We start from the raw sequence: 26647 nt of genomic DNA, 5'->3' as shown, positions 1-26647 counted from the left end.
GAATCCCCGTTGCACTCAAGAAAACTCACTTTGTACTCACACTCTCACCAGTTTACAATGACAAAAGTGACTGGATGAAAACCAAATAACTTTCAAGATGCTTTTAACCTTGTTTTGAAATCATAAAACAGATCACATTAAGGCCCACCCTGCAAGATGGCTGATTGTGATTGGCCAGGAGGAATGGACCAAACCACATGTTGACTATGTTTTATGCAGTGTGGAAGACAGCGCTGTTTTGTTGTAAATCTTCTGATGGCTGTTTGTTGTTTCACCGCCGGCTCTGAAGGGGACTGGTCTGGTTTAAATCAGATCGAGGGCGCCTCCCAAACCTCCAAAGTGAAAACACATGACCAGGGCACCAGGGTAGGGTATCCCTCATGATGACTCCCCAGGAGATTCTTGCACTCTCAGTCAGACCTGTTCACAGACTTTACATATAATTGGACATAGCTAACCTGCTAGCTGCCACTTTCCAAATAGGAAGTGAGCATGTGCGCGCTTCCGGCTCCATCGGCTCCAATTCACTTTACATTAGAAAATGTTCAGCCCTCTCTCTGTAACTGCTGCTCTCAGACTCGTCATTTTGGTCTTAAATGTTTGTATTAACCCGCTTTACATGATCCTGGTATTTTTATTTCACTACTGTGTCTGTAAATCAAGATATTAACATTAATAAGAGACAAATCAACTGACTTCCTTCTCCAAGGTCGTGTCTGCTAGCATTAGCAAGAGATTTGATTGACAGTGTTGCTCAACGCCCGCTCAGTGTTCAATCAGCGCTGTGGTTTAACGCTGAGCGGGCGCTCTTACCTTCAGCAGCTCCAGACTGGCTCTTTGGTTGCTATGATAATCTAGTTTAAGGTTGTGAAAACTACTTCCTGTCTTCCGGTTCAGCCTTTTCTTTTTACACTAATGCCGAATCTTACCCAACAGAGGACTATTTAAGAAACAACTGAAAAGTAAAATATAAAGTTTTGGGTTCACCAGTTTGTTTACTAGCAGGCCAAATGGTATGTATATTTTCCATGTGTTCATGTGCAGTTTTGTTTTTATATGTGATATGAGCCAGAGCTTATGTTATATTTCATGTGTTTGCTAGTTCAACGGTGTGAACTGTGATGAAGAAGTAAGACCACAGTAAACATCCGTGAAAAGCAGTTTCGTGTCTCTCATGTTTGTGGACTAGCCGGCATATGTTACATTAGCTTAGCGTATCTGATTAACTGTTAATATCTTACGTAAATATACCAGACAGTTTGTTGTCTATGTGTTACATTAGCATGCTGTACTGCTATTCAGCCTGTTCTTTATTTTATGGTTATTATTATAACTTGTCTTTAAAGATTAAATGTTTGTTCTTGGTCTCGGATTTTCTAAAAGTAATTTCCCTAAAAAATGCAACTTATATATGTCTTTTTTTGTCATTATTACACTTTTTTTTGCTGGTGCGACTTATACTCCGGGGCGACTTATAGTCCAGAACATGCGGTATTTCATGCAGATTTTGATTCTTATAAAGCTTCTAATGTGGTGAGTTTGATAAAAATTTGAGCAAAATATTGTTCAGCAGAAACAACTGAATCTTTTTTTTCTGTTTTTATTTGTATATTTTTGCTTGTTCAAATTATGAACGTGTTAAAAATAAATCCTCAGCCTTTTCAGCAGGTCTCACACAATACAAAATACTTTTCAGTCAAGTTAAAAAATGTAGTGGAGTAGAAAGTACAGATACTGCTCCCAAATGTACTGAAGTAAAAGTAAAAAGACACACTGTAAAATGTACTTAAGTAAAGTACAGATATTTCAAACTTCTACTTAAGCACAGTATTACTTTTATTTTGTTACCTTCTACCTCTGAATTTAACGATCATCCACAATTATCAACACCAAACAGCAGTGGAATCCATCATTTTCTTGAATTTCTGTTTTCTTCAATTTTTAGCTCTAACGATTATATTGTGACCTAAATATTATTGATTATCAATGAACATAATAATCTTGACATCCCTGTGTGTGCGTGTGTATGTGCCTGTGTGTATCTATGCGCGCGTGTGTGTCTGTGTGTGTATTTGTGTGTGTGTGCATGTGTGTGTGTTGGTATGTGTGTGTCTGCATGTGTGTGTTTGTGTGTTGGAATGTGTGTATCTGTCTGTGTGTGTGCGTGTGTGTGTCTGTGTGTCTGTGCGTGTGTTTTACAGGTGAAATGGTGCGACAGGCCAGAGTTCTGGCTCAGGCCACATCTGACCTGGTGAACGCCATGAGGTCCGATGCAGAGGCTGAAGTCGACGTGGACAACTCCAAAAAACTGCTGGCTGCAGCCAAACTGTTGGCAGACGCTACGGCTCGAATGGTGGAGGCGGCCAAGGTAAAGTGAGTGGAGCTGATGAAAACGCTTCAGCTCTGAGATATGGATCCTCTGAGTGGATTACTTTGGGCTCCATTGATCTGATGAGTTCATGATTTAAAGTTTTAAATATTCCATATATATAAATTGGATTTTTTAGCAAACACAGTTTTTTGTCCCTTTTATAATATAAAAAAAACTGCAGTGTTGTGATCTAAACTAGAACAGCTGATGAAAAGCTCTTGATTTGATCATGATGGACATGATACAAATTCCCTTCAGTAGATTACAGTGGGTTCATTTATTTAAGAAGTTAATTAATTAAATTATAGGTTGGATTTTACAGCAAACAAAGATTTTGTCCCTCATCTAGTACATTCATAATCTTTTTAAAAAGCTCCTGTTGTAATCTGAACCCCTGATGTCATGTCTGTGGCAGACAGCTGCAGTAGCTGCAGATGCCTCTGGATGGGAACAGCTCTGTGGCTTCACTCAGATGTTTCTGTGGCACATGTCCATCACGTTGTTTCACTGTTCACTGTTCATGTTCTTGTTCACATTCATGTTCTTGTTCACACTGATGTTCATGTTCTTGTTCTTGTTCTTGTTCATGTTCTTCTTCTTGTTCACATTCTTGTTCTTTTTCTTGTTCATGTTCCTGTTCTTGTTCACGCTCTTGTTCATGTTCTTGTTCTTGTTCATGTTCTTGTTCACGTTCTTGTTCTTGTTCATGTTCTTCTTCTTGTTCACATTTTTGTTCATGTTCTTGTTCATGTTCTTCTTCTTGTTCACGTTCTTGTTCTTGTTCATGTTCCTGGTCTTGTTCACATTCTTGTTCATGTTCGTGTTCTTGTTCATGTTCTTGTTCACGTTCTTGTTCTTGTTCTTGTTCTTGTTCATGTTCATGTTCATGTTCATGTTCTTGTTCATGTTCATGTTCATGTTCTTGTTCATGTTCATGTTCATGTTCATGTTCATGTTCTTGTTCTTGTTCATGTTCTTGTTCATGTTCATGTTCATGTTCATGTTCTTGTTCATGTTCATGTTCATGTTCATGTTCTTGTTCATGTTCATGTTCATGTTCATGTTCTTGTTCATGTTCATGTTCATGTTCTTGTTCATGTTCTTGTTCATGTTCATGTTCATGTTCATGTTCTTGTTCTTGTTCTTGTTCTTGTTCTTGTTCTTGTTCATGTTCATGTTCTTGTTCTTGTTCATGTTCATGTTCATGTTCATGTTCTTGTTCTTGTTCTCGTTCACTATTCCCGCAGGGAGCAGCTGCTTATCCAGAGAACGAGGAACAGCAGCAGAGGCTCCGTGAGGCCGCAGAGGGGCTGCGGGTGGCCACCAACGCCGCAGCTCAGAACGCCATCAAGAAGAAACTGGTCAACAGACTAGAGGTGAGTCGTGACTCATTATGAATCCAGCTTATCCCGTCAGAGTAATGTAGATTGTACAGGAGTGTTTGATCGTTTAGTACCTTTGAGTCATCTTAAGTAAGTAAAAAAACACTTGATGTTGATTCAGAACAAAACTTGATTTCCTTGTGTTTCTGTTCAACAGGTCGCTGCAAAACAGGCAGCTGCTGTCGCCACTCAGACCATCGCCGCTGCCCAGAACGCCGCTGTGTCCAACAAAAACACAGCTCTGCACCAGCAGCTCGTCCACAGCTGTAAGGTACATGTGTGCTCTGGAGCTGTGATGCTCACACACTCACTGTATACCACATGAACATAGGCTGGCTTTTTACTGTATAGCACAGTACAGGAATAGGTATTGACTTGTAGGAATATTACAATATTACAATTACAATTACAATAAACTATTAATAAACTATATGCTGATGTGGTGTAAATTTAAAATCGTTTCAATTCATTGTTAATTGGAAATCTCAGGCAGTGGCAGACGGAATACCACAGCTGGTCCAGGGAATGAGGAGCAGCCATTCCCAGCCGGAGGAGCTCGGGGCCCAGCTCGCTCTCATCATGGCGAGTCAGACCTTCTTACAGGTGAGACACAGCACAGTCTAAATATTACTAAATATTAAGTGAGGAACTACAAGCTCTTCCTTCTGTCATGATCTCCAGCCTGCGAGCAGAATGGTGGCGTCTGCAAAGTCAGCTGTTCCGACTGTAGCTGACCAAGCGGCTGCGATGCAACTGGGACAGTGTGCCAAGAACCTGGCCACGTGCCTGGCCGAGCTGAGGACGGCAACGCAGAAGGTAGCATCTATATCTGCGATAGCAGTGAATGCACCATCCATTTGAACAATATAACACTGTTTCTTTGTGGAGTCCTTCAAGTGAACAGCTATTTTTGTCTTGTGCCTCAATGAGTGAAACACAGTATTTTGTCAATAGGCTTATGAAGCCTGTGGTCCTTTGGAAATCGACTCCGCTCTGAAAACGGTGCAGACGCTGAAGAGTGAACTGCAGGACGCCAAGATGTCTGTGATAGAAGCCCAGCTGAAACCTCTCCCAGGGGAAACGGTCTGTATTACAGTAACCAGCAAACATGTAAACATAAAAATCTTCAGAATATCCAGAGTTGCTTGTCATTCCTGTACACGGTGACAAATCTGACGCCTGTGTTTCTGGATCTTTAAAGCTGGAAAAATGTGCTCAGGATTTGGGCAGCACTTCTAAGACGGTGGGGTCATCTATGGCACAGTTGCTGACGTGTGCTGCTCAGGGCAACGAACACTACACAGGTCTGACATCTCTAAGTTTACTCAGTATAATAACAGTATAATAACAATAATAACAAAAGTCACTCTTCTGAGCTTTAAGTTGTGTTATAATGTTGTTACCCCCTCAAAAACCTGGAGTTGTGTTTTGTTTCTTTCACACATGTTTGAGTAACACTTTATAATTAGTCTGTTTACATCTCCGAAGCTCTAAATGCTCTGTTCTACCTTGTGATGTCATGAAGTGGTACTTTTCAAGTTAACAGTTCCTTTTACCTTTAGTTCAGTAGAAATTGGCAATTCCAGGACTGAAATGATCCAAATGATTCCAGTGAAGGTGTATGGAGTTTAAAAACACAGTGGAGCACTTCCTGTAGTACAACATGATGACATCACACGGTGGAACAGAGTGTTATCACTTTGAGAGAAGAGCTCAGCCTAAATATGCAGAGTTTGTGTGTTAAACATGTGTAAATGAAACAAAACACAACTCCAGGTCTGTTTGTGATGAGGAAACAACATTAGAACAGATCAGAAAACAGAGTGATATGACCCCCTTTAAGGTAATATGGGCCCTTTAATATCAGCTCCATTACATCCTCATTGTTCTTTATCAGGAGTAGCAGCCAGAGAGACGGCCCAAGCCCTGAGGATCCTGGCCCAGGCGGCTCGGGGGGTGGCAGCCAGCACTCCGGAGCCCCAGGCAGCGGCGGCCATGTTGGATTCAGCCCAGTGCGTGATGGAGGGATCAGCCATGCTCATCCACGAGGCCCATCAGGCTCTGGTGCATCCGGGAGATGCAGAGAGTCAACAGAGACTGGCTCAGGTACTACTCCTGCAAGACAGAGTGATAGGTCAGATAGGGTCAGACAGGATCAGATAGGGTCATCAGAATGTGTGTCAGGGTCGTTTGAAGAATGTAATGATTTTTTTTTTTTTATCTTGGTTTGGACTGTAGGAAACATCATGTATTGGACATGGTGACATTTTATTGCATTTACTGTAACTGCTAATGTTAATGATGAATTGTTAGTCTTATAATGTCATTGTAGTGAATTGTGTATTTTAATGTGTGCCAGGGACTGAGGATGGAAAAGTAGCAGTAGCTAAATCTGGTACAAATCATCTTTTCTTTCTTGTAAGATTAATGATTTTGTAAATGGTCCTTGACAAAAAAAGAAAGTAAGAGCCAGAACACACACTTCTTCAATACTTTACAAAGATGCGAGTCTGGTCCCTGTTTTCAAATGGGCCTGACAGGTGGATTAGCCAGTCGGGGGCAGGCATGGTCAGTATTAGAAATATAAAGGAAAAAAATATCACGGGGGACTGAAAAACCTTGCAGACTTGAGGTGAGATAAATTTGATTTTATTTGTAAATGATATGTGACCAGTGAGCTCCTTCATTTCACATATGTCACTGAAATAAACAAATCTGATTGGACGATCATGTTTGGCCGGGCTTGAGACGCAGTGGAGGGAGTGGGGACCGGACTCATGTAAAGGTCACTTTTTGTGAAGCAGCTGCAGTTGTTTTAAATGTCCTGTATAAGTTATTATGACACAAAACTAAAACTTATTTATTAAGGACACAGGAAACAAAGGTAAAAGTTCAACACTTTTTACAACTTTATTGACACTTAAAGCTGCAGTATCAGACTCCCTATTTTGCCTGTTACATAAGCTTTATCCCTCCTCATGTTATAAGCCAAGTTCCAGTGTTAATAACATCATTCTTTTTTACTTTTAAAGACATTGCAAAAGACTCTTAACAAATCCATGCCCCCCAAAAACAAAGTAACAAAGGAAAAAGACCTTGGTGAGCTGACCAACGTCAGAGCTAAAAGTGCACCTCAGTCTCTACCCTAACAAAAACAACCCATTAACTGTCCCAATATAAAGAATGAAAAACAGGACTCACCAGGCCAAACAAAAAATGAGTAAACTTGAACTGAATTGAATCTGTATAAAAAAAATACAGAGAGACATCAGTTAGGATTTGAAAAATTTCAAAATATCTCTAATTGCAACCACAGACTATATAAAGAAGTGGACTAAGTGAGTGTGACGTCACCCACAGAGTTCAGCTCCAGTCAACTGAAGCTCATCGAGGCTAGAGCAGTTATAGGGACCAATTTGGAGCAGAGTTTCATATAAGGAATTCTGACTGTGAGTATCATAGCAAGGCAACACCCCTTCCTGCCCACACCGCTAGTTTAGCAGGGAGCGAGCGCTAAGCAACGCTATTAATCAAACCTGTTGCCAATGCTAGAAGGAGCGTCCTTGGGGAAAGAAGCTGCCTGATTTGTCTGTTATTAATGTTCATATGTTGATTTACAGACACAATAGTGAAATAAAAACCCCAGGATCATGTGGAGCAGGTTAATATGAACATTTAAGACCAAAATGACGAGTCTGACAGCAGCAGTTACAGAGAGAGAGGACACAGTTGTTCAATAGAAAGTGAATTGGTCTTGATGGAGCCGTAAGCACACCCAGGATCACTTCATTCGTTTGGAGCGCAGTGGCTAGCAGACTGTCCATTTGTCTATGGTTACAGTGAAACTTTTAATATTTATTGCTTGTTGGCAAAAAGCCTTTTCACCTTTTGCAGTTCTTTCTCCTCTCAGTTTGTATAATAACATTAAGAGGAATATTATGATGACAATATGTGATGGCAAGGTCAATAATAAATAAATAAATAAATAAATAAATAAATAAATAAATAAATAAATAAATAAATAAATAAATAAATAAATAAATAAATAAATAAATAAATAAATAAATAAATAAATAAATAAATAAATAAATAAATAAATAAATAAATAAATAAATAAATAAATAAATAAATAAATAATGTTTGCAGGTGGCCAAAGCAGTTTCACACTCACTCAACAACTGTGTGAACTGCCTGCCGGGACAGAAGGACGTGGACATGGCCTTGAGGAGCATTGGAGAGGCCAGTAAGAAGCTGCTGGTGGACATGGTGAGACATGACTCAGACACTGTTGGTCCTCATTCGTGAACATGTTTGTAACTTCCACTTAAACAGACACTTAGAGACTCCTGCACCAGATACAGAGCTCACTGTTAACATGCCAGATTTCTTCTTAAATGAGAGCTGTGCAACATCCAGATCCAAACACCACATCACTCACTTACATTAAAATTCAGATGTATTTATTAAAAGTCCTATATTACGCAAAACTAATAGTTGTGAGCTTTAATCCATGTTATAATGCTGTTACCTCCTCAAAAACAGACCTGGAGTTGTGTTTTGTTTCATTCACACATGTTTGAGTAACACTTTATTATTATTATTAGCTCAAAACACTCTGTTCCAACTTGTGATGTCATGAAGCGGTAGTTTTCAAGTTAACAGCTCCTTTTACTTTTAGTTCAGTAGAGATTGGCAGTTCCAGTGCTAAAATGATCCAGATGATTCTAGTGCAGACATGGGCAAACTATGGCCCGGGGGCCACACATGGCCCGTTGGGTTTATTAATCCGGCCCGACACACTTGACCAAATTATATTAAAATAGGTAATTCCAATGAAGGCAAGTTTTTAAAACATTGCATGGTAGAGATGGCAGATGTCTTTTGTCCGGAGAGTCAGGGCAAGTTTGAAAAAATCTGTTTGTCACGCAGAACTGTGACCCACCATGTGATAGTGATTGATGAAGAATACACGAATACACAAATACATACATATATACATATATATCCTGGCCAGGCCCCTCTATCAAATTGTAGAACCCACTGTGGCCTGTGTGTCAAAAAGTTTGCCCACCCCTGTTCTAGTGAAGGTGTATGGAGTTTAAAAACACAGTGGAGCACTTCCTGTATCACCGTGTTACACAAGGTGGAACAGAGTATTTTGCATTTGAGAGAAGAACTCAGCCAAATATACAGGGTTTGTGTGTTAAACATGTGTGAATGAAATAAACCACAACTCCAGATGTGTTTGTGATGAGGAAACAACATTAGAACAGATCAGAACATAGAGTAATATGGGCCCTTTAAGTAAAAGTAATATGGGCCCTTTAAGTGGCCCAGTTTGTTAGACAAAACAGACTATTCATTATAACACTCCACTCATAAACATTTTTGTGTTGTTTTGTTGTTTGTATTATTTTAAGAAATAATTTTTGAAAATGTTTAACTTGAAATCATGCAGGAATAATTTTTGTTTGCATTATGACTATGATAACGACTGTGTGTTCCTGACTGTTTGGAGGATTTTCATGGCTGAATGAAATAAATGAAATGATTTGTTCCACCAGAAGAATGTTTGTATGAAGGCCTTAAGTACAACTGTGCTTCAAGCATGAGGCCCACACTTTTGTTTATAAGTCCTGTCACTAGATGATAACGCCTGAATGCAAACGTGTAAATTATAAGTCTAATGGCATTGTCTGCTTTGTAGCTTCCTCCCTGCAGTAAGACATTCCAGGTGGCTCAGAGCGATCTCAACAGCTCTGCGGCCGAACTCAACCACTCGGCCGGCGAGGTGGTGCACTCCTCCAGAGGCACCAGCAGCCAGCTCGCCGCCGCCTCCGGAAACTTCAGTAAAGACTTCGATGAATTCTTAGATGCTGGCATCGAGATGGCAGGACACACCCAGGTATGTGCGATCATGCCCCTTAGGCCTGTCACGGTAACACATTTAAGTAAATACAGATGATAAACGATAATATTGAAACCAAACTGTAATTATCCTCCAAAATTAATTTGGTTAAAAATATGTTCAAATATTATGTTAAAAATATGAACAAATAACTTAAGTTGTTAGTTTGTGTATAATGAGTCTTTTTTATGCTCAAATTTCAAATGAACCAAATATTTCCCGATAGTACGAAGAAAGAATACCCACGATAAGTACTGACCCCCAAAAATATCTTCCCGTGGTTGTTCTGCCTGTGTGCTTATGGTGGAATGTTCAGCAGTTGCCATGGTGACACAGTGCACATGTTAGCAACCACTGCCAAAGTTTTAAGATTGTCTGAAAACAAAAACAAAAACTAAACTAAATAGATTTAAACAGCATATTTTCAGCACCCCATGACCAATTTGAGCGTTCATAGTCCTGTTTAGGAGTTTGAATTTTCAACAAAAAGGTGAGACTAATTGACTAATTGGAAAAACTGTTGGCTAATGCTAGCTAGCGTGTGAGTGTAATGTTATGTGTGAGGGACTTATTTGACAGTGCCAATCATCTCACATGTTGTAGTTTAAACTAGATCAGCTCTTTCTGGTCAAATTGTGATAAAATAAACCCCAGATTAAAGTCCAACAGAGCCGCAAACAGAGCAGAGCCTCTAGTTAGCATCACAGTCCCAGGAAATGTTGCTGACATCAGCTGCAAAGTATCAACAAGAAACAGCTGTCACAAATATAAATGCTTTGTTTAAAAATGAATGGAATACAGGGAGGTGTCTTGGCATCAGTACAATCAACTTTAGATCCTTTTCAGATGGCAACAGATAGAACTGCTTTAATGCTAGTACACTGATAAAAAAAAACTATTTCTGAAGACAATATTATGTCATTTTAAACACAAAATAAAATGGTTTTCATTCACTGTCTTGAACACTAGTTCTATAGATGTATTATATAACTCAAGACATTATAAAACTCATCAGGAGAGGTTCAGTTTGGTCCTATTTATGTGATTTGTATAATGTTTTTTTTTTAATTATTATTCAAAAGAGTATGTAGAGTTGCTATCTTTTTCTCTATATCAGTTTGAATAGAGTTGATCTTTTGTTTCTGATTCAGAGTAAAGATGACCAGATCCAAGTCATTGGGAATCTGAAGAACATCTCCATGGCGTCCAGTAAGCTGCTGCTGGCCGCTAAGTCTCTGTCTGTGGACCCAGGAGCAGCCAATGCCAAGAACCTCCTCGCAGTAGCGGCAAGGTCAGGGGGATCCCAGCTTTATAGACGCTAGTACAGAAGTGTATATCTGTTTATATCTATTTACACGACAAGTCAAAGTTTGAACACACTCTCTCATTCAGTGTCTGCTTGCTTTATGTTTACATTTTATATACATATGGAAGACACCAAAGCTAACCCGGACATATCGTCATATAACGCTGTAACTGCTCTAGCCTCGATGAGCTCCATTTAACTGGAGCCGAATGCTGTGGGTGACGTCACACTCACTTCTTTATACAGGCTTTGATCCAAACTTTTGACTTTATACCTATTTATATCACAATTCCAGAGCTAGATAATTTTTGCACCATGTTGCTGACTGCAGGGAGGTCGCTCACATGTGAACAGCAGTCTGTTGTGCTGGTGTCTTACAGGGCAGTGACTGAGAGCATAAATCAGCTGATCACACTGTGTACCCAGCAGGCCGCAGGGCAGAAGGAGTGTGACAACGCCCTTCGCGAGCTCGAGGTACCATAACTGTCACTCACCTCTGGCAGGGCAATACTTTTATGTCATATCTACTGTTTTTATCTCTGGGAGCAAATGAAAATGTTCAAGTCCAGGTTTAAAACTGAAACTATGGGTTGGTATTTAGAACATTGTGCAAAATAAAATCTGCGTGTGTGTGCATGTTTGCGTGTGTGCCTGTGAATATCGATGTGTACAGATTTGTGTGTCTGCTTATGTGTGTGTGTGTGCATCTGTATACATGTGTGTGAATATTGACGTGTACAGATTTGCATGTCTGGTTGTTTGTATGCATGTGTATGTGTGTGTGTGTGTGCATGGGTGTGTGTGCCTGTGTGTATGTGTGTGTATGTGAATACTGACGTGTACAGATTTGTGTGTCTGCTTGCGTGTGCATGCATGTGCGTGCATGTGTGTGCATGCATGTGTGTGTATGTTTGCAGGGGTGTGTGTGGGTGTGTCTGCTTGCGTGTATGTGTGTGTGTGTGTGTATAAAGAAGTCTTCTTTCCTACATTCATGACAGGTGAGTTTTGTTTTTGTCTCTAAGTAGATTTCCTGTCATCTTGTGTTCTACTTGTGAAGAGGCTAAATACTTGTTAAACTTCAGTCTGAACCCTTTAGTCTGTAGAATAACTGAAGTGTTACGTGTCATTTTTGTATTATTTTTATGATTTTTAAATATATTTTCATGTTATTTTTGTGTTACTTTTGTGTTATTTTTGTGATATTGTTGTGTTGTTCTTGTCATGTTTTTGTGTTATTTTGTGATTTTTAAATCATATCAAGATCAATCACAGTTAAGGCCTGGGGTCAGGTTACTTAAGCAGTGACTATGGTGAAGGTTAGGATCTGTCTCCAGAAAATGAACGCAAGTCAATATAATGTCCCAAAAAACATGGCAACCCAATTTGTACAAGAATATTTCATCATTACATTTTGAAATCATGATGTTGTTGTTCCACTTTAAAATTAGAATATCTGTGGTGTGTTTTGCTGTTTGCAGGCTGTGCGGGGGCTGCTGGAGACCCCTAATGAGCCTGTCAGTGAACTCTCGTACTTTGACTGTATCGAGAGCGTCATGGAAAACTCAAAGGTACAAACCAAATACTCCCAAATAACTACATGTATATTATTATTTTTCAGTTTTAGGTTTGCTATGAACTGAAAATGTTAAAGGGAACATATTATGTAAATCAACTTTAATGAACTTATAAAAATGTGTTGTTCCAAATGATTCATGCTGATTTGAATATATGTTCCTGCCATAGACTGTGTATATAAATGGACATAGCTAACATGCTAGCCATCACGTTCCAAATATTTAATTCAATTTATTTTTTTAAAGCCAAAAATCACAACAGCAGTTGCCTCTTAGGGCTGAACATGACAATTGATTTAACCAACAGAAAGTTAGAAAATCAACATTGAAAGAGACTCAGACAAGCAAATTAATCAACAGAAAACAAGCAAATGGAGAACTGTCCCAGAACATCCGCTGTCCTTAGACCCTCCTTCTCAGCAAAGAAAAACTCAAAATAAGACAGTGGGAAAAAGAGAAACCTGGAGAAGAACCAGACTGAAGGAGAGATTCACAGGACAGGCTGCAGATGTGTCCAGGACTAATGCACATCCATTTGCAGATAGAGCTCAAGTCTATAGGCCCAGAGCCCACTCAACAAAGGAACAGAGAGGGGCCCACCCACAGCAGGCAGGAGCCACCCGAGCCAGGCACTGGGTCATCCAGCCAGATGAGGGAAGGGAGGGTCCGGGTCCATGGCTCAGGGCACAGGAGGGGCTCTAGGGTCCAGTCATCAAGGGGCGGTCAGCGGCCAGGCACCCCTGTCCGGGAACATGTGAATAGCAATGAACGAACTCCAGGTGAACTGAATAGTGAATGCTGTTGACAGGGAAAATAGGAAAAAGAGAACAGTGCTCAGGTTACCATACGTCCCCCAACATAGCTACCCCTAGGCAGCTTAACTAAAACTGAGGTTTCATTTCTGCTCCTAACTGGCCTGACTGAAGCTGATTCAAAGAGGAACGTTTTAAGCCTTGTCTTAAATGTAGAAACTGTACTAGCCTCTAACATGGGCAGGGAGCTGATTCCATAACATAGGAGCTTTGTAAGTGAAAGCTCTCCCTCCTACTGACAGACACTCTAGGAACCACCAGAGAGTGGAGTGCTCTGTTTGGAAGATATGGTACTTGAGCATCTTGCATAAATATGAAGTGATCATGTGCGCACTTCTGGCTCTACTACTCTGGCTCCAATTCATTTTACATTAGAAAACTGTGGCCCCCCCTTTGTAACTGCTGCTGTCAGACTCGATATTCTGACCTTAACCCGCTCTACATAATCTTGGGGTTTTTATTTCACAATTGTGTCTATAAATCAAGATATGAACATTAATAACAGACAAATCAGGCGCCTTCTTTCTCCAAGGTTGCTCCTGCTAGTGTTAGTAACAGGTTTGATTGACAGCGTTGCTAAGTGCCCACTCCCTGTTAAACCAGCGGTGTGGGTGGGAAGGGGCGTTACCTTCGACGGTCTTGCTCCGGATTGTCTCTTTGGTTGCTATGATAGTCTTGGTCGGAATTCCTAATACGGAACTTGACCCTAAATTGGCTGCTATAACTGCTAGCCTCGATGAGCTTCATTTGGAGCTGAACACTGTGGGTAACGTCACACTCACTTAGTCCACTTCAATTAAAAAAAAAAAAAAGACTACTTTTACATTAGAAATTGCCATTTTTGTACAATAAAAAAATCACATAAATCAAAATCTGCTTCTTGCTATGGTGAATTGTAACTATGAACATTATTAGTTCTTCTGTTGTACAAAGCAATGTTAGATCAATATTGCAATTTAAAATGAACAAAATAACAAATCATCACCTACGTATGTAATACTTACCTCCATAAAAGAATAGTATGTCTTCTTAAAGTTTACAAAGCTCTTTTTCTTCTCTTTTTTCTGACTCCAGGTGTTAGGTGAGTCCATGGCTGGAATTTCGCAGCACTGTAAGACAGGAGACGTGGCAGCATTTGGGGAGAGTGTAAGCGTGGCCTCCAAAGCCTTGTGTGGGCTCACTGAAGCTGCAGGACAGGTAGTTGATGTTCCCCTGTCTATCTTTCTCTGTATTTCTTTCTGTGTTACATAATTGGACTTGTTTGTGGATACAGGCCTCATATCTGGTCGGAGTCTCAGATCCCAACAGCCAGTCTGGTCATGAGGGGCTGGTGGATCCCATTCAGTTTGCCCGAGCCCACCAGGCCATTCAGACAGCCTGCCAGAACTTAGTGGATCCTGCCAGCAGTCCCTCACAGGTAAAAACAGTTGTGTTCTAGCAGAGTATGGGGTTAACTCAGACTGTGTAAAGAAGTGGACTCAGTGTGACATCACCCACAGCGTTCGGATCCAGTCAGATGAAGCTCATCAAGGCTAGCAGTTATAGGGGCCAATTTGGAGCTCCATATTTGGACTTCTGACTGCGAGTATCATAGCAACTCCACCACTGCTAAAAAGGATTACCTCAACATAGTCTTAAAGTGGCCATATTAGGCTATTTTTCTGATCTGTTCTAATGTTGTTTCCTCATCACAAACAGACCTAGAGTTGTGTTTTGTTTTATTCACACATGTTTAACACACAAACCCTGCATATTTAGGCTGAGTGCTTTGCTCAAACAGAAAAAGCTCTGTTCCACCTTATGATGTCATGTGGTAATACAGGACGGTCTCTACTGTGTTTTTAAACTCCATACACTTTCACTGGAATCATTTGGAAAAAAACCACCCTGGAGTTGCCAAGATCTTCTGAACTAAAGGTGAAAAGGTAGCAGTTAACTTGAAAACTACCAATTCATGACATCACAAGGTGGAAACTGTAAACGATAGACATTTTTAGTTTCAGTGTAGTTAGCTCATATTTTCAGATAGGGCAGTGTCCAACAGTAATCTGACCAGAACTGAAGAAGTTGCTTGGATGAGCACCCAAACGTCTTCACTTTAAAACATTTTGTCCACTTGACAGACTTTACATTTTACTTTTACTATGGATCACACCTGGGTGACTGAGGGATTACACAGATATTACAAGGTGGAACAGAGCATTTTGAGCTTTGGAGATGAAGAGAGACTAATACTAAAGTGTTACTCAAACATGTGTGAATGAAACAAAACACACAACTCCAGGTCTGTTTTTGAGGAGTTAACAGCATTATTATATGGCTTAAAGCTCACAAGAGCCAGTTTTGTGTAATATAGCTGTATGAAATGCTTTCTATACAATGTGAGTCATGTGCTGAATGTGTTCTTAGGTCTTATCAGCGGCCACTATCGTTGCCAAGCACACTTCGGCGCTCTGTAACGCCTGTCGTCTGGCCTCCTCCAAAACCTCCAATCCCGTGGCCAGGAGACAGTTTGTTCAGTCGGCTAAGGAGGTGGCCAACACTACGGCTAACCTCGTCAAAACCATCAAGGTCAACTCACCAACTGATCAAAACGTTGAGTGTATACCTGTTACAAACATTCATTCAGTTGATAAATGTCTAGAGTGTTTGTAGAGTCATGACATTCACAAATACTTGGCGAATGCTGTCGTTTCAGGCTTTAGATGGAGACTTCTCAGATGAAAACAGAAACCGCTGTCGGACTGCCACAGCTCCACTTCTTCAGGCCGTTGAAAACTTGTCCACTTTTGCAAACAACCCGGATTTTGCCAGCATCCCTGCGCAGATCAGCAATGAGGTACTTTTTATCCAATCCAAAAATACGAGAAGAAGTGGACTGAGCGAATGTACATCACCCATAATATTCATCTCCAGTCAAATGAAGCTCATCGAGGTTAACAGTTATAGGGGCCAATTTGGAGCAGAGTTACATATTTACAATTTCGACTGCAAGTATCATAGCAACCAAAGAGCCAATCTGGAGTGAGGCTGTTAAAAGTAACGCCCCTTCCCGCCCGAGTCAATGGAGCCAGAAGCATGCTCATGCTCACTTCCTCTTTAGAACACAGTGGCTAGCAGATTAGCTATGTCCATGTCGTTTCTAATGATGCCTCAGAAAATAAACAACCGATCCCAACTGGTGTGAACTGCAAATTGTATAGTTTAAATTGTCATACTTTCCAATATACATGAACAGTCTAAAGTTTGGAGACACTTTTTTTTTCACAATTTTTTTTTTTCTTTATTTTTACTACTGGTACTTTCTACATTTTATACACACCGAAGACATCAAATATATGAAGCAGAAGAAAAAAATACTATTAAATATTTTTCAACAAAGTAAAACAGGGCTACTTTGATATTTGAATATAAAATATTTTTTAAATATATTTATTATGTATTATATGTAACACAATGTCCCACTGGGCAATATGGGACATTGTGTCAATAGTTTGGACGCACTTATTCATTTATGTTTCTTCTTTATTTCCAGGATTAATCACACTGTAGAACTATAAATTACACATGTGGAATGTAGTAAACAAAAATAAACTGAAAATAACTCTTAAAACTTAAAAATCTCCTTTACTCTTTGCTTTGACCCTGGTTTCACTTTTGTCATGTCTTGACCCTGAGGCTCAGCTGTGAAGTGAAAACCATCTCAGGGACTTCATCATGAAGCTGAGAGAAGGACAAGGGTTTGAGCTCCACAAAGGGAGGACACTCTGAGGATTTGAATATGAAAAATAAAAAATATTTAGTAGATATTTAACTTTTTTTTTCTTTACTACATCTTACTTCATATATTTGATATCTTCTGTATAAATATGAATATAGAAAGTAGTAAAAATAAAGAAAAATAACACTGAATGAGAAGGTGTGTCGAAACGTTTGACTGGTCGTGTCTATAGACCTTTATTAGGGCTGGGCAATATGGGACATTGTGTTGGTTTTCATTTCAGTTTTATTTTTTATTAATAAAACCAAATACAAATGGATTTTAAAATAAATTTCTTGAACATAAACAATTCATCATTGCTATCCAACAGTCAAATATCTGTCCGCAAAGTTTGCAATCTGCTCTGAAATGCTTCCTTTTACAGACATAGGACTTCATTGAAACTCTTGACGTTTCAATTAAATTACCTCTAACCTATGACCTGTGCATATTTAAGTCTGTTTCTTTTGTTTCACATCTTACATCATATATAAATAAATAAAAATGTGAAAAATTGCCCAGCTCTGACCTCATGTTCTCCTCCTCTGTCCACAGGGTTCTGCGGCTCAGGAGCCCATCATCAGATCGGCGCGCTGTATGTTAGATAGTTCCACATTCCTCTTGGAAACAGCCAGGGCGCTGGTCCTCAACCCCAAAGACCCTCCCACCTGGTCCATACTCGCCGGTCACTCACGCACTGTGTCCGACTCCATCAAGAGTCTCATCACTGCCATTAGGTGAGGAACTTTCACCATACAACGAAATACAAACATAATAAACTTCAAAATTTATAAAAGAAATGGAAAATGTGAGAACAAAATGGGACCCAAAAAATGACTCAAGACTGAAACAAAAATCGAAGGCTGTGTCTGAATGTCCACCCTAGTCCCTGACCATTCACTCACTAAAAGACCCCTGGCCCCTGACCCCTCACTCCACAGCACTGCACTCTTTATCAGACTCTATAGAGACTCATTCACAGAGAGATTCAGACACACAGCACACAACTTTCGGGTCATGTGACTCTGGCTCAGGGTGACAAAAGTCTAAAGGCTAAACTCTGATAAAAGTTGATTTGTGTCATAAATAATGATCAGATTGGACTGGCAAGAGTCTTTATGGACTAATAATAATCAGACAAGTTTTCGGTCAAGATGGCGCTCACATAAACAGGCTGGATAATTCATTTTTTGTCTGAGATATGGAAATTCTTGCTTTGCTAACAGCTCGAGCTAAGGTAAGTGGCTAATGCTAGCAACTTTACACAGCAATGGTTTATTTAAAAGTGCTTTCTTTATAATCAGATCCACAGTGAGATAAACTAGAGCGTCGTCTGCTTCATTCAGTCGTGTTGTGTCCAATTAAAGACCTGTCTCTGTCCACTGTTGTTTTTCCAGCTCTCGCAATGCATTGTGGTCTATATTCACCAGTCTAGTGACCAGTGATGCCCAATACAAGGTGCATTGTGGGAAATTTTGAGTTTACTATTTTGTCATCAAGTGGACATTCAGACACCACTAAAAATGTTGTGACCTTTAAATAGTGCCCTAATTAGGGACAGTGTGGACATTCAGACACAACAAGTGCTTATTGAGCAGGGTCTGGAGTGGATCCAGAGGTGAGTTCTTGAGTGGCAGACAGGTAGGCGCAAACTGGAATCAGGGCACTGTAAAGAGGGAGATTAAGATAAGTGCAATTACAAAAAACTGGAGCAAAAGTTTGTCAAAACTCTAGAATGTCCAGCTGGAGATGAAAAATGAAACTGATGCAACAATTTGGGAATTGGAGGGGAGCAGGAGAGAAACACGGCACGGAGTGACCAGGCCTGTCGACGGAAATTTGGAGGCCCAAGGTCAAAAAGTCTCACATGGCCCTCCTTTAATATAAAATAATAGGAGGAGGGACCTTGATAGGACCTAATTCTCTGGGGCCTGAACTATATATATAAATGGACATAGCTAACCCGCTAGCCATTGCGTTCCAAATAGTAAGTGGGGAGGGCACGCTTCCTGCTCCATAGACTCCAATTCACTTTGTATCGGAAAAAATGTGGCCCCTCTCTCTGTAACTGCTGTTGTCTACATGATCCTGGTGTTTTTATTTGGCTATTGTGTCTGTAAATCAAGATATGAACATTAATAAAAGACAAATCAGGTGCCTTCTTTCCCAGAGGTTGCTCCCGGTAGCATTAGCAACAGGTTTGATTGACAGCTTTGCTAAGCGTCCGCTCCCTGCTAAACCAGCTGTGTGGGCGGGAAGGAATATTACCTTCAACAGCCTCACTCTGGATTGGTTCTTTGGTTTCTATGATAATCACTGTTGAAATTCTAAAAATATGGAGCTCAGCTCCACATTGGCCCTGGTAACTATTAGCCTCAATGAGCTTCATTTAACTGGGGTCGAATGCTGTGAGTGAAATCCACTTCTTTTTACAGGCTATGCAACAGACCCCTTTGCCCCCCTTGTCAACTCCCATGAGCGTGACAAAGTAAAATAAAAGAGCAATACATCAGCCATTTGTAACACTAATGTCCTGTATATTTATTTAGGGACAAGGCGCCTGGGCAGAGGGAGTGTGATTATTCTATCGACAGCATCAACAAGTGCATCAGAGATATAGAGCAGGCTTCACTCGCTGCAGTCGGACAAAGTTTACCCTGCAGAGAAGACATCTCCATGGAGGTATGAGAACCAAGTCCCTTTCTCTGTCCCCTTATGTCCTCTCATGTCTTACTAACACAAACTATGTTCATTTGCAACTTTGTGATCTGAAAATCTCTCATACCGAGCGTGTTCAAGAGGTCTGTGTAAGTTTGTAAGCCTGTCAGACCAGTCACAATGTTACTCATACATCCAGTCAGATCCGTCAACAGAAATTTGGGGGCCCTGGTCAAGAAATTTCACATGGGCCCCCCTCTAATATAAATGATTAGGAAGAAGATCCAATTCTGGGCCCCTACAACCCGGCACAGTAGATCTCTTTGTTCCCCCTGTCAACTCCCCTGCGTCCAGACCCACCCCCTTGTATTGTATTGTCTATTAGATTAGGTGACTGGCGGCTTATGACATGTAGATTTGAGCAGTATTTTAATCAGGCCAAAGCTATTGGGTAGACTGTGTTGAATGTATGTGACTGTGTAACATTCTAAGTGACTGTGACTGTGTGTAGAATGCAGCTTAAGTAGCACTGTAGCCTGAGACTAATTCCTATTTAATTGATACTATGCAGTGACATCACACTGGGGGGTACATGTATCCCTGTGGTGGGATGTGCAGCAGTTATCATGGTGGCACAATGCACATATTAGTAAACTGCCAAAAAAAAAGTTCTGAGATTGACTAAAAACTCAAGAAAAAAAATGCAAAATGGATTTAAACAACATATTGTACAACTAACTGAAAAACTGTTGGCTAATGCTAGCTCACTTGTAACTGTAATTTTCTGTGTAAGACAGTTGTTTAACAGCACAAATCAGCTCACTTGTTGTAGTTCCACCTGAATCAATTCTTTATGGTCTTTATGTGTTAAAATAAAGATAATATTAAAGTCTAACAAAGCTTCAGGCAAACAGTGCCTACAGTTAGCATCACACACCCAGGGAATGTTGATGACATCAGCTGCAAAGTATCAATAGCTCATTTAGACTGTGGCTGTGGGTGCAGTTTAGGTGTTTAGTCCCACTTTAAGCCTCCCCCTCTGTTCTGTCCAGGCTCTCCAGGAACAGCTGACCTCCTCCGTCCAGGAGATCGGACATCTGATCGATCCAGTGGCCACAGCAGCAAGAGGAGAAGCAGCCCAGCTCGGACACAAGGTGAAGATCAGAGTCCTATATTATGCAAAACTGACTCGTGAGCTTTTGGTCATGTTATAATGCTGTTCCCTCCTCAAAAACAGATCTGGAGTTGTGTTTGTTTCATTCACACATGTTTGAGTAACACATTATTAGTCTGTCCACATCTCCAAAGCTGAAAATGCTCTGTTCCACTTTGTGATGTCATGTAGTGGTTGTTTTCAAATGAACAGCTCCTTTTACCTTTTGGTCAGTAGAGATGGGAAATTCCATAGGTGAAATTATCCCAGTGATTCTAGTTAAGATGTATTTGAGATTAAAAACACAGTGGAGTACTTCCTGTATCACCACATGATGACATCACAAGGTGGGACAGAGTGTTCTGTTTGAGAGAAGAACTCAGACTAAATATGCAGGGTTTGTGTGTTAAACAAAACAAAACACAACTCCAGGTCTGTTTGTGATGAGGAAACAACATTAGAACAGTTCAGAAAATAGAGTCATATAGGCTCTTTAATACCTGTTCATTCTCACGCTCTTTTCAATATTTTCCTAATTGTAACTTCTCTGGAAAAATTGTCCCAGGTCACTCAGCTGGCCAGTTACTTTGAGCCCCTCATCGTTGCCTCTGTGGGTCTGGCCTCCAAACTGCAGGACCACCAGCAGCAGATGACCATTCTGGACCAGACCAAGACCTTGTCAGAGTCCGCTTTACAAATGCTCTATGCCGCCAAAGAAGGTGGAGGAAACCCTAAGGTACTGCATGCTCAAACACACATATAATACTGTTTTACTCCTCAAGATCAGGCGTGTATAGATACTTTGCAGCTGATGTCATAAAAAGCTAACTAAAGGCACTGCTCTGTCTGAAGCTCTGTTAGACTTTAATCTGAGCCTTGCTTTAACACAATCTGACCATAAAGAAATGACTTAGCTAAAATTCCAACAGGTGAGCTGATTTGTGCTGTTAAACAAGTCTCTCACATGTAAAATTACAGCCACAAGCTAGCTAGCATTAGCCAACAGTTTTTCAGATAGTCACTCAAACACCTACACAGGACTATGAACGCATGAACATATTGATTGAGCTTAAATCCATTTTGTATTTTTTCTTTAGTCTTCAGACTCTTAAAACTTTTGACAGTTTCTGCTAATGTTTGTGTCACCATAGTAACTGTTCAATATTCTACCATAGACGTACATGTAGAACACCTCCAGCGTGATGTTACTGCAAAGTATCAAGTCTACTGTATATTTTTGAAACGTCTTATTTATCTGTCCCAGGCCTGTCATACCCATGATGCCATCTCAGAGGCAGCTCAGCTCATGAAGGAGGCTGTGGACGACATCATGGTGACCCTGAACGAAGCAGCCAGTGAGGTGGGCATGGTCGGGGGCATGGTGGAGGCTATCGCAGAGTCTATGGGCAGGGTGAGTACCATTTTTCATAAAGATTAAACAATTTTAGCTGTTCAAAGACTTCCTGGGTTATGCGAGGAAGTTTCATCATAAATTCATAGTCATATTTAGTAGTTGTAATTAGTTTTGTGTAGAAACAGCGTAAACTGATTTATTTTGTTTCCAGTTGGATGAAGGGACCCCACCTGAAGCTGAGGGCTCTTTTGTGGACTATCAAACCACCATGGTTAAGTTCTCCAAAGCCATCACCATTACAGCTCAGGAAATGGTGAGCTCACCTCTTTTGCAGTGTTTGTGATCCATGTCCATGTTATGAGCATTTCTCAAAGTGCCAGTTAAAAGTGTACAGTTATGTCCAAATGACTAAACTACTGAAGACTTCATTCCATAACCATGTTATAGTTGTTTCCCCTCATCTGAAGTCTTTAATCTCTTATTTTCAAGATGCCATTTTACCTATCAATCCCTGTTTTCACCTCCACCGGTACACACCCACTGTGACATACACACCCACAGTGATTTCCATGTCCACTGTGACATGCCTACTGTGACGTACACACTTCCTTCTCCAGTTTTATTTTCCTAATTGATGCTACTCGCAGGATTCGGCAGCGTCGTGTAATAATTTTGGTACAAATTTTAAAAAAGTGCTGCTCTAGTGTGATGTGCAGCTATCCATAGGGGGCGCCAACAGCATGCAGCGCTTTGTTGTGATGATGTTTAGGGCGACGTCAGCTCCCATTGGACACTGCAGTTTTCAAACACAGAAGTCAGACTTGTTTCTTTTATGAAGTCATTTCAGATGAATATTGTGATTTAAAATGTGTAAATTATAACATAATGATCCACAGGGATCAGAGATGAGAAATATACAGAACACAAGCACAATATGTTGTCCTTAGAGACCAGAAAAAAACAGAGATTCAGATATTTTTGAGTGGTATGGGACCAAAGGGAGCTGCAATCCTTATACTGAAATTATATATTAATTAAGATTGCAATCCATAGATTTTTTTCTCTGTTTCATTTTTCAGTTTGCGTAGTGGATAGGAAGTGGAAGTTTGGTTTAATCTGATGCTTACACTTTAACTGTACAATCCGATCTTCCAAGGGGAAGAATCTGCAAACCTGCTTCAAAGTCACGGAAGCATCTACTTACAATAACAATCCTCTTTTACTTGTCCCAAAATTCCCAAAAAGTTTTATCCATGAAGTTGTACATGAAGTAACTCTTTTGCCTCCTTTTGCTGTGACCACAGTGATGTTTGTATGTTTCAGATGACTAAGTCCGTGACGTGTCCAGAGGAGCTGGGCGGCCTGGCCTCTCAGGTGACCGTGGACTATGGTCAGTTGGCCCTACAGAGCCGCCTCGCTGCCGCCACTGCAGAGATAGAAGAGGTCAGTCTGGGCCCAGAAGTTTTGATACAAGTGAAACTTTTTTTTTTTTTTTTTTTTTTACGGTATGATTAGAACGTCTGTGCCATTCCCCAGTCTGAATCAGAGTTTGTGTCAAAATTCAATTTACACACAGCCAGATGCTTGTCACTTACTACGGCAACTCATACAAGGACAAACTGCATGTAATAGACTATCTATTTTTATTATTCTTTAGCACATTTTACTGCTAAAATGCTCGGGCAGGGAAACAGGCCAACTGATCTGAGTGTATAGTACATTGTGAGTGTATAATATTTAATGTGTTTGGTGATCAAAGTGATTGTTTATTTTACCTTTGTTTTTATAAAAATAAACCTTTTGAAACTTTCTTTGCAAACTCTATTTAACTTAAATTAAGGTTTAACTGACACAACAGTTTAACAGTTTCTGGCGAGTAAAGTGATGAAAATAAAGTCAAGCTAATGACTAGCATGACTAATGCAAATTCGACTCGAACTGGGGAATAACAGTCTATCGCTTTTCCAAACATCCAAGACAGATTAAAACACACTGGTCCATTGTTTACTGTGGGGGTTACATTCTAAAAAATAACCCACAATAGGTGAAATCTGCAGTAGTAGTCAGCTTTATTTTTTACAATTATGATATATGTTTTAAGACTGTAAAACCCCTCACCACACACTTTATACACTTTTCTCACACAGGCATTAACATTTTGTCACATTTCTCTCTTGTTTAATTCATTAATAGTGTTTCACGTGTATTTCACAGTTCCTCTGACCGCGCCTCTTCATCCTCGTGCGGCTCCACTGTAGTGTCAATCCAACATTTATGTAAATTTGTCTGAACACATTCTGTACTGTACAGGAGACACGGCACGGAAGAGACTGATTGACAATGGTCTACAGTCCCTTAGCCAATCGAGACAGAGAACATGATGCACGTTCATACACTCTAAAAAAAAACATGTAAACTGCACTAAAAACATCCACGAAACAGTGAGACTGTGGAAGCTGAACCGTGTTGTAGCGAGGGACACCTGTATAAGCCAACATTGTATGACCTAATACGTCCAAACAACACTAGCCTCATGTATCTGCTCTCTCAGGTCGGACTCCAGATCCGCAGCCGTGTGCAGGAGCTGGGACATGGCTGTATTTACCTGGTGCAGAAGGCTGGAGCTCTGCAGCTCAGCCCCACAGACACTTTCTCCAAACGAGAGCTGATCGAGTGTGCCCGCGCCGTTACTGAGAAGGTCAGAGGGCAAGGTTCACCTTTCTCAGTTCATTCATCTGTGGACAAGCATCAAACTATAAGTGTAATAGAGTGGCCAGTGCACTGTTTGGGGAAAATGGGTCAGAAACAGACCTGGAGTTGTGTTTTGTTTCATTCACACATGTTTAACACACAAACCCTGCATATTTAGGCTTTCTTCTCTCTTTGAGTTCTTCTCTCAAACAAAAAACACTCTGTTCCACCTTGTGATGTCATCATGTGGTGATACAGGAAGTGCTCCACTGTGTTTTTAAACTAACATACACCTTCAGTGGAATCATCTAGATAATTTCAGCCCTGAAATTGCCAATCTCTACTGAGCTAAAAGGTAAAAGGAGGTCACAAGGTGAAACAGAGCATGTTGAGCTTTGGAGACATAGACAGACTAATAATAAAGTGTTACCCAAACATGTGTGAATGTCGTAACGGTGGGGGTAGCAGACCAAAGAGTGCAGACTCGGGGCAAATTTACGGTGTTTATTTGCAATAGTGCAAAGACAGTTCAGACCGTTCATTTATCACACACGGGACGTAGGTAGCGGGAGGCAGACCAGACGGGCATAGGGCAGGGCAGGGCGGGAGGAGGAAACCCACGACCGGAGCGGGAGCGGAGACTGCCAGGACCGGAGCACGACGAGACCAGGGACAGGACCAGGGAAGACTGAGCAGGAGTGATCCAGAGAGCGGGAGCCAGAGCAGGAGATGGGAAGCAAGCCGGAGGCCAAGACAGGGCAGGAGGCAAGCAGAGGGTTGACTGTACTGGAGCTGGAGCGTAGAGGCAGGAGTGGGAATGAGCAAGAGCAGGAATATTGACACGCGGACAGTCTGGCCGAGACTCTGGTCCAAGACGGTCCTGGGGAAGACGAACAGACGACCTGGCCCCGAGTGTCTTCTGCCGAGCCCTCATATACTCGGCAGCAGGTGCAGGTAATTGCGCTGATGCGCTCCAGGTGCGTGCGGGAGGAGTCAGGAACTCCGCCCAGCTCCGGGCAGACAGGTAGGGAAGGGGGAGAGAACACAGGAGGACAGGAAATGCAGGATCATGACAGTGAATGAAACACAACAGAGCTCCAGGTCTGTTTTTGAGGAGGGAACAACGTTTTAACATGGCTTAAATTTCACAAGAGTACATTTTGTGTAATGTGGGAGCCATAAGTATTTTTTTGCTCTGCTATCTGTACTTTTACTTAAGTAAGAAACCTGAGTACTTCTTGCACCACTGTGTAATGATTTGCTGGTGTGTTGCAGGTGTCACTGGTCCTATCAGCGTTGCAGGCAGGAAACAGGGGCACTCAGGCGTGCATCACTGCAGCCAGTGCAGTGTCAGCCATCATTGCAGATCTGGACACCACCATCATGTTTGCCTCAGCCGGAACGCTCCACCCGGACAACGAGGAAACATTCGCTGACCACAGGTTTTTACACCACATCTAAACACACAAGGAATCAGCAACAACAGCTGTTTATCAGTTGACTGACTTATTTAGGCTGAGTTCTTTTCTCAAACTGAAAACACTCTGTTCCAGGAAGTACAGGAAGTCCACTGTGTTTTTAAACTCCATACACCCTCACTACAATCATTTGGATAATTACAGTCCTAGAATTGCCAATCTCTAACGAACTAAAGGTAAAAGAAGCTGTTAACTACCAC

The 26647-nt window shown here is 40.9% G+C and overlaps 1 protein-coding gene across 1 annotated transcript in view; it reads left to right on the top strand.

Moving 5' to 3' along the window:
* tln2b (talin 2b) overlaps positions 1 to 26647 on the top strand; it is a 76965-nt gene that overhangs the window by 25611 nt on the left and 24707 nt on the right. Inside the window, exons 19-44 of the mRNA XM_055222527.1 lie at positions 2202 to 2368; positions 3619 to 3747; positions 3911 to 4024; positions 4243 to 4356; positions 4435 to 4569; positions 4708 to 4836; positions 4955 to 5057; positions 5651 to 5859; positions 7900 to 8019; positions 9461 to 9658; positions 10813 to 10952; positions 11348 to 11441; positions 12446 to 12535; positions 14428 to 14550; positions 14627 to 14770; positions 15763 to 15924; positions 16052 to 16192; positions 17669 to 17850; positions 19663 to 19795; positions 20824 to 20925; positions 21490 to 21660; positions 22189 to 22335; positions 22490 to 22591; positions 23602 to 23721; positions 24830 to 24976; positions 26245 to 26411. Of these exons, the coding sequence (XP_055078502.1) occupies positions 2202 to 2368; positions 3619 to 3747; positions 3911 to 4024; positions 4243 to 4356; positions 4435 to 4569; positions 4708 to 4836; positions 4955 to 5057; positions 5651 to 5859; positions 7900 to 8019; positions 9461 to 9658; positions 10813 to 10952; positions 11348 to 11441; positions 12446 to 12535; positions 14428 to 14550; positions 14627 to 14770; positions 15763 to 15924; positions 16052 to 16192; positions 17669 to 17850; positions 19663 to 19795; positions 20824 to 20925; positions 21490 to 21660; positions 22189 to 22335; positions 22490 to 22591; positions 23602 to 23721; positions 24830 to 24976; positions 26245 to 26411 (3583 nt within the window). The remainder of the gene's footprint in view (positions 1 to 2201; positions 2369 to 3618; positions 3748 to 3910; positions 4025 to 4242; positions 4357 to 4434; positions 4570 to 4707; positions 4837 to 4954; positions 5058 to 5650; positions 5860 to 7899; positions 8020 to 9460; positions 9659 to 10812; positions 10953 to 11347; positions 11442 to 12445; positions 12536 to 14427; positions 14551 to 14626; positions 14771 to 15762; positions 15925 to 16051; positions 16193 to 17668; positions 17851 to 19662; positions 19796 to 20823; positions 20926 to 21489; positions 21661 to 22188; positions 22336 to 22489; positions 22592 to 23601; positions 23722 to 24829; positions 24977 to 26244; positions 26412 to 26647) is intronic.

This window comes from Periophthalmus magnuspinnatus, chromosome 6, assembly GCF_009829125.3.
Source record: "Periophthalmus magnuspinnatus isolate fPerMag1 chromosome 6, fPerMag1.2.pri, whole genome shotgun sequence".
Classification (NCBI taxonomy): Eukaryota; Metazoa; Chordata; class Actinopteri; order Gobiiformes; family Gobiidae; genus Periophthalmus; species Periophthalmus magnuspinnatus.
This window is presented reverse-complemented; position numbering and strand designations above follow the sequence as displayed.